Genomic DNA, 8,576 nt, shown 5'->3' with positions numbered 1-8,576 from the left:
TTCTTTGTTACAAAGCTATCAGTTCACATCAGGCAAGGTCATTTTTTACATTTGTAATTAGGATAGCACCATCTATGTCCTAGCTATTCCAGATGAATTAAGGTTTACAATGTGTTGTGAGGTCTCCGAAGGAATATTTGGAGAAATATTTAACAGGCATAACTTTTCCCACTTTCCTAAAATGGAAGGCTTTTCTTCCTTTAAAACATTTTTTCCCTCACCACAACTTACACATCTGGCAGGGATTTGACACAGAACATCAAATATTTTTTAACCTTTATTTCCTTGCTTTTTGTCTTGTGCCAGGTTTTCTCTAGTCATGTACTCACCCTCTTCTTTCAAACTTAGGGTATTAATTTCTCAACCATTTTTACATAGGACTGTACTTTATTCTCTATGTTCCCTAGCTACAACTCATTGGGCACCTGTGAGATGTGTTGTCATAACACTGTAGTAAGAGCCAACACTAGGTGATTACTGTATAACATGAGTCATTCTAACTGCTTTAATTAATAATTCTAATCCTCATAAAAACTCTATGAAGTAGGTACTACTACTACTAATACTCCCAGTTTAGATGAAAAAACTAAGGAAGAGAGATGAAGTAGCTTACCCGAAGTCATAGGCTAAGTGTTGGAAATGGGTTAGGAACCTGGGTGGTCTAGTCTGCCCTAGAATTGGGAAAACTGTTTTACACCTCTCTCCTTTACACTACTACTACACTCATAATACTTCTAACACCAGATGTGAGCTTTCCCTTTATTAAGCAATTCTGTGACACTGGTTGTGTATTGTACAATTTAACTAAATTCTGACACTCTACTGGATAGTTCAAGTTATTACCTGTGCTTCTGACTGATCAGCTATAAATCTGAAGTTCTCATTATCCCCTCCCTGGGTCCAATTAATTTGCTAGAGTGGCTCACAGAAAAACTTGCAAAAACTTATGCTTACCAGCTTATAAAAGGGCGAACAGTCAGATGGAGATGCATATGGTGAGGTATGGGAGGGTGCCAAGCACAGAAGCTACTGTCCCTGTGGAGTTGGGAGTGCATCACCCTGTGGGTGTGGATGTGCTCACCAATCTGAAGCTCCCTGAACCTCATACTATTGAGATTTTATGAAGGCTTTCTCCCATAAGCACAACAAATCACTAATTCCATTTACAGCCTCTCTCCCCTGTCTGTTGACTGGGGAGTGGGACTGATAATTCCAAGCTTCTAATTGTGACATGGTCTTTCTGGGGAGCAGCCCCCATCCTGGAGCCAAGCAGGAGCCCACACAGTCACCTAATTAGAACAAAAAAATGCTGCTCGTACTCTTATCACTTAGGAAATAACAAGGGTTTAGAAGTTCTGTGCCAAGAACCAGGCGCAGAGCCAAAACACGTATTTTCTATGATTTCACAACTCTCACCATTGTTACATCAACTCTCCAAAGTAGGTAGCATTGTACCATATAGATGAAAGAAATGAGTTGGAGATCAAGTAAGAAACTCAAAAGCACCCTAACCTGTACTTTTTCCCACTATATCAGAAAAAGAAGTGTAGGACAGGGCTCTGAAGCCTCAAAGGCTGGATTGAAATCCTAACTCTACTAAATAGCTATGTGACCTTGAAAGTTATTTTTTGTCAGTTTCCTCTTTAAAATGCGGCTAATAGAATTTACTGCACAAAAGTTGTAAGAAAGTTAAATACAAATCAAAGTGCTTACAAAAGTCTCTTAGCACTTACTATTAATTTTATTTCCAACCTACCTCTCTACAAGAAAACAAAAGATAAAATAATTTTGATATGGCAGCTGTAAACCAGAGGTTAAGATAAGGCTCAAATTAAGCTGGTCTGGTTCCAGATTCCAAGCCTATGTCCCTTGTAAAGTTAACCTCTAGGAATTTCAGCATCCTCGTAAGTGCTACAGAGAGCAGTACCACACTTCACAAAGTTATTGTACAAATTAAATGAGGTAATGCACAACCGGCACATGGCAAGTGTTTAAGAAGTATTAACCACTGATCATCTCTGCATCTTTAGCAGCTAGAGATATTTAATGAATAGCTAATGAACAATGATATAGTTAAAACTTATCTTTTGTGCTTTCCTTCACTAGTCTTGTCATTTTCTTCCCTGGCATCATCCCAAATAGTTTCAAGTTCTGCATCTCTATCCTACTATAAAAGGTCAGAATAACTAAAGAAAAATATAACGTTTTTTACCACTTGAACTTGCCTCTTACCTTGTAGTAATCCTACCGAATTTTCGGCAAATGTGGTGTACAAACAGCAACAGCTGCAAGTCACCAGTACAATATTGAAAATGGAATTTTAATCTTATTTACATTAAGGACTATTAGAAAATGTTCACAATTAATGTAATTAAGGCATATCTTCTTCTGCTTTTAACCAAAGTTCCTCTTCATTCCTAAGCGTTTACCACAATGTACAAAATCTTTAATTAAACCTATTAATTACAAGTATCCTGCTCAAGAATGACACTTAAGCAAATGAAATCTGTCAGAACTATTTTACAGACTATCTTACAAATAAGAGGATTCCAAAGGTGCATTCTCTTCCCAAGGAAAATTATAAAAGTGTTCTAAATTTAGCTGTTGCTCCCCAACCAGGTGTGAAATTTTCCTAGGCTACTATTTGACAATATTGGACAACTCTTTTCAACACCATCTCTTACCAAGAACTCCTGTATTGCTCCCAAATTCTTATATGACTTTAATAATATAAAGAACAAAAAATACTGAGCAGTAACCCAAATTTCCCTGTTGACCATTTTTTTTAAGTTTAAGGTTAGTGTTATATATGTATCAATACAATCACTTCACTAGATAAAAATAAAAATTTATTGATCTTAAAATTATTGCCAAAAACATTAAGCTAAGTGAAAACTTTATTTAAGCTTAATGCTCTTTTTAACTCCTGCACGGATGCCAGAGAGTTCACCACTGTAACGTTGCTCTTCTCTACGAACTTCACGAACTTGGCCTCTCCTGCGGATTTTGGCTCTTCTGAACTTCTCCCGGTGTTTCACTCTAGGATTGCGATCAATCTTCTTTCTTCTGGGCGTAAGTCCCCTATTTTTAGCAATCTGATAGGTAATGGCTCTCTTCGCATTTTGATCTTCAAGAGCCTGTTCTTCAATACTATTTTCTTTCTTTCTCTTCAACTTTTGCTTGTCTTCTATTTCTTTATAGTATTTCCGTGCAGCTTCTTCATCAAAATCAGAATCATCAGATACATCTGTAACAGCAGAGACAGCAGCAGGAGTCCCTGAAACAGATTCTGGCTTGGCCTTGGTGAGTTTTGCTTTTGAAATCAGTTCTTTGTTTCCAGCATCACCTTTAAATGTGAGGAGATGACGAATTTCAGAAGCCAGCTTCTCATCTACAACTGACAGCTTGTTGATCAAATTCCGGTAGGTGACAAGCCTTTCTATGACAGGATGTCCATGTGCAGGGACTCTCCTGGCTTTCAGGATCAAATAAAAGCTGATGTTGGAGCAATAGTTCAAATAGAGGTTGTACTTGGTCCTCAGGTATTGGCTTCCTTTTCCGGGGGGAATGATCCCTTGCTCCACCAACTGTAGCAATGGCTCCAGCTCATCCTTCACTTCAGTCAACTTAAGTTTCAGGTCTTCTATCAGTTCCAAGAGTTCTGGTGACTCTTTCCGCAGCATCTTCAGCTTCTCTTTCACTGAAACTTTCGCCAGATCCTTCACGACCCGGGTCTCAGCCTCATCTACCTGAGATAGTGGTTTTGCGAAGGCCTCTACCCAGGTCACCCCAAAATCCTCCTCCTGCAGGGCCTGGGCTAGGCGCCGCTGAATGAGCTGGGCTTCCTCTTCCTCCTCTCTTTCCTCCTCCTCTACTTCCTGTTGACTTTGTCGGCTTCGGGGCTTGGACCCATAGTCTGTGTCGTAGTAAAGTTTTTTCCTCTGACCCCACGACAGACTGGGATCCACAGATGCCTCGGCCTCACTCTGCACGGAGCTCCCACCATCACCATCGTCATCCTCTTCATCCCCCGCACTGTCTCCGTCTTCATCGTCCTCATCTGCAACATCTAGGGCTAGGACCTCCTCCTCCTCGTCGCCATCCTCCTCCTCACTCTCCACTTCGCTCCAGCCTTTAGCCAAGGCGGCCCGAGATCGGGCCTCGTGGAAATCATCTACCTTATCCTGGTAGTAGCTGGAGTCCCCCGGCGAGGGAGGCGATTCTAAATCGTCTTCATTGTCGTCTGCTGGGCCGGGACCCGCCTTGCCTCGCACCGCGGCCCACTTGGCCGTTCCGCGCCGCCGGGATCTCCCCACCATAACTCACGGTCTCAAGTCCTACGCCGAAGTCGGGCTCTCGGCCACCGGCGACCTCCGCGAACCAGCCACGCGCCCGGGCAACACGCTTCCTTAGCAGCCACGCGCTCTCCTCCCGGGGAGCCTGCGGGCGGACCGCTCGGCCGCGGGCGCTCGCACCTCCTTCCGGCCCCCAGGATGCTCTCCCCGCGGCGTGTGCACCAGGACTTCCGCTCCGGCCCGCAGACTCCGTCTCGTCGAGAGCACCGCCCTCCCTTCGCTCTCGCCCGTTAACGCCAATCGATTCCGGTGAATTGAAACCCTTCCGTGTAGGAACGATAGACACAGGAAGTTCCGTTCCGTGGACCTGTTCTCAACTCTCGCGAGTCTGGGCGTGGCTGGTTGACGGGAGCGCGAGGGCAGCGGGGCCGGTAGAGGGGGCTCTGTCTCCACGCCTGGGGGCGCCGCGCGTAGGTCTGCGGGGAGCGTCCGGCCGCTGCGGTTGTCGTAGCTCCTCTCCTCTGCCTGTTCTCTCCGCAACACCCAAGTACCGCATTTCTCGGGCACCGTAGCCTGAGGCCCGTGTGGCGCCGCCGGTGTCGGGGATCCTGGCGGGGCCTCCGCGCGGCTGTTGGCGGGTCCCCGGCTTCGGCCCTCAGGGCCCGGGGACTCCTCGGAGGCTTGTGGCCCTGAGGGGTCCCCGCTACAGTGTGTGTGGCCCAGAGTGAGCGTTCAGTCAGTGTCGGTTTCACGAGTAAGTACTGAAGCTGCGGGACTCGGTCACTGTCCGTCCCAGGTGGTTCCTGGTGCAGGCGTCCCTCAGGGCGGTGACCGGCTGCACTGGATTTCGGGGATCACGAATTCTCACTGCTGTCATTTCACTCATACACGTGGGAACGCGGGCGTGGGGACCTCAGGCGAGCACCCCTGTCACAGAAGCCAGGGACCGGGCCCCACACCAGGCTGTTCACAGCCCTTTGACTCTTCGGTGTCCGTCAGTGTCACACCTTTCCCAGAGGGTAGGTTTTGCTGGGTGGATGACAGAAACTGAGAGCATAATTTTTTTTTTTTTTTTTTTTTTTTTTTTGAGGAAGAGGGTGGTAATAATAGAGGAGAATTCATCCGACTTGTCTTTAGAAGTATTATTAGGGCTACAAGCATGAAAGGACTGTCCTATAATCTTAGAGTAATTCAAGGTTTAAGTTTTCAGACATTACATATAATAGATTTAGTATTAATGACACCTGCAGATGTAGGGAGTTGGAATCTGAACTTCCAGTAAGATCAAATAAATAAATAAATAAGTAAATAAATAAATAAATTCATTCTAAAAAAAAAAAAAAAGATCCTAAATTTAAGAGCGACGTACAATTTCTTTGAAGAACAAAGAGTGTCATCTGGAAAGACCACACACATTTTTAGAAAAGTAATGTTTCGGATTGAATATTTTTAAAATGCCAAAAGTCATCTTAAGCACTTTAAAACCTTTAGAAGATTTTAGAAAAATGCAATGTGATGAAATTAAAAGGTGTGGATAAAAGCCCTGTGTTCTGATGGTAAGCACAGAATTCACTTTTGTTTTCTTTTCTTTATTTTTATTTTTATTTATTTATTTTTTATTTATGATAGTCGCACAGAGAGAGAGAAGCAGAGACACAGGCCGAGGGAGAAGCAGGCTCCATGCACCGGGAGCCCAACGTGGGACTGCATCCCGGGTCTCCAGGATCGCGCCCTGGGTGTAAGGCAGGCGCCAAACCGCTGTGCCACCCAGGGATCCCCAGAATTCACTTTTGAATGTAAATTTTAATAGATTTTATTATTAAGCAGATATTAACTGCTTAGTAACTGTAGCAGCATGTAGTATGCTACATGTGGTATGCTACATGCTGCTACATGTAGATCCTAAGGTGAATTAGCCAGAGTCTCTTCCCTCAAAGAGTTTATTTATTTTTATTTTTTAATTTATTTACAAGAGAGGGAGAGAGAGAGGTAGAGACACAGGCAGAGGGAGAAGCAGGCTCCATGCAGGGAGCCCGACATGGGACTCCACCCTGGGTCTCCAAGATCACTCCCTGGGCCAAAGGCAGCATTAAGCCGCTGAGCCACCGGGCTGCCCCCTCAAAGAGTTTATAATCAGGTATAAAAAAAGACATACATACAAATTACTAAAATACAAAGCAATGTGTGATGTAAACTTAGTGCTGTGAGAGGTTGGAGGAGGGGTGAGAGATTGCTTCTGGACTGTTATTCTGAAATACTGCAAAGAATGTTGCATCTAAGTGGGACTGTAATTATATCCTGTTTTAAATGTATTAAATTTTCATTATACATAAAAAATTAAGTTTCACTGAAGCCCACAAATCCCAATTTTTCTGCTTTATTTTATTGCAGCTTATTTGAAATTTATGGCCATTCTTCAGGACCAGAATGCATATATTTTTATAGAAAAGTTAGAAAAATATTTTTGATGGGAATGATCAAATTGCTCTAATATTATTTCTACTAAAGATTACATTCCCTGACCAGAAAAGAGTTGCAATATCCAATGTGCGTTGAGAGAGAGCTGTAGTCCAACATTCTCAGACTTTTTGATAAAGAACCGTTCAGAAGCCAGTTTTTCGATTCCAACAGCTCCTCTAGCCTAGCCTTCCATGGCTTAATCTTAGAAGTTTTTTAATTTACCATTTAGGTGAGGAGATTTTTTTTTTCCCCTCAAAAATTTGTATTTCTGAAAAGACAGGTTAATAGTTTTGTTATGAGCCTATACCAACCAAAGTGAAAAACAAGATGCTTGGGTAGCTCAGTCAGTTAAGCATCCTTGACTCTTGGTTTCGGCTCAGGTCATGATCTCAGGGTCATGAGACTGAGCCTTCCTTGAGGCTTGAGCTCAGTGTAGAGTTTGCTTGTCCCTCCTTCTGCTCTTCCCTTTGCTCTTGGTCTGTCTCTTTCTCTAAAATAAATAAATAAAGTCTTAAAAAAAAATAAAGTGAAAAACACCTGATCCCCAGAGGAAATGAACAAATATTGAATAATATTTGACATTTAACCATTATATTTGTGGCAACTATAATTCATCATCAACCTTAATATTTATTACATTATTGTGATGCCTGGCTTAGGAGTTAGCAAACTACACTTAATGAGGGCCAAAAGGTTTTTGTTTGTTTTCTCAGAATACCCTTTTGCCTTATTCTAGGACCTTTGGGAGATTTGCTTACTGTGGAAAATAGGGATTGGTGAATGGCAGGCTGGGTGATATGAGGATGCTTTCTTTATTCAAGGCATGAGTCTTGGGTGTTGAAGGTATTCTACCACCAGACGTGCTGGAATCGATATCCCTTGTGACTGTGCAGCAATAGCAATAATAATAGCAACAACAGCAACAATAGCTAGCACTGAGAGCAGTTATTATGTGCCAAGAGTGTTACAAGCTCTAGGCATTCAGCTGTATGAGGAAGGTACTATAATAATCTCCAACTGAAGAAACTGAGACACATAGAATCTAGAGGAGGTCATAAGGCTAGTATGTGGTAGAAGTAGATTTGAACCCAGATAGTCTGGCTTCAAATCCACACTGTACTGTAGCTAACTATTTGGCTATTACTGGCTTTCAAATGTTCCCTTTATGACTCATTTCCAGTCTCTGCTGTACATTTGATTCAGGATCACCAGATATACCTTCCTAGAATATCATCTCTATCATCCCACATCCTTGTTTTAAAACTTGCAATGACTGTCAGTTACTATCAAGAAAGAGTTCACAGCATATGTGACCCTCCCTCAATTTTACCAAAAAGTAACCTTTCCAGCCATACCTTTGATTACTCCTCAACTAAAACCTTTCCCTCTAATTTACATGCTCTATGACTCTATTTCCCTCCCCTAAGTCTATGGGCCCCATTAAGTCTAGATCCATGTAGTCATTTTTTTGAATCCCCAGAATCCAGGTCAGTACTTGAGTAAATATGTTTCTACACTCAGTCTCAGCATATCAGAACGGCAGCCTTTAAAACAATGAATTACACAGTGTCTTTTTTGCCTCTCCAGTCATCAGCAGTTTTTTTTTTTTAATTTAAAAGTAACATTTGAAACATGAAATATTTATTATATGGCTTTGTATACTTTGGCTCATAGTTAAATGCATTTTTACTTTTAATGCCAGTATCACAGAGTAGGTTGTGATGACTGAAGTTGTCCAAAGTAGCTTGTTTTTTGTTTTATTTTTTAATGCTCAGAGAAATAGTAAAGGTGAAAATAATTTTATATGTAGTAATAATGGGA

General features: G+C 42.3%; 1 protein-coding gene across 1 annotated transcript; it reads right to left on the bottom strand.

Moving 5' to 3' along the window:
- Positions 1 to 2,827: 2,827 nt before the first annotated feature.
- Positions 2,828 to 4,772, bottom strand: UTP3 (UTP3 small subunit processome component). The gene has a single exon (XM_041726322.1). It carries the CDS (start codon positions 4,317 to 4,319, stop codon positions 2,898 to 2,900), a length of 1,422 nt encoding a protein of 473 aa, XP_041582256.1. The 5' UTR covers positions 4,320 to 4,772; the 3' UTR covers positions 2,828 to 2,897.
- Positions 4,773 to 8,576: the final 3,804 nt, after the last annotated feature.

Source organism: Vulpes lagopus, chromosome 12, assembly GCF_018345385.1.
Source record: "Vulpes lagopus strain Blue_001 chromosome 12, ASM1834538v1, whole genome shotgun sequence".
Lineage (NCBI taxonomy): Eukaryota > Metazoa > Chordata > Mammalia > Carnivora > Canidae > Vulpes > Vulpes lagopus.
Note: the sequence above shows the minus strand (reverse complement) of the source record. Positions and strands in the feature narration are given on the sequence as shown.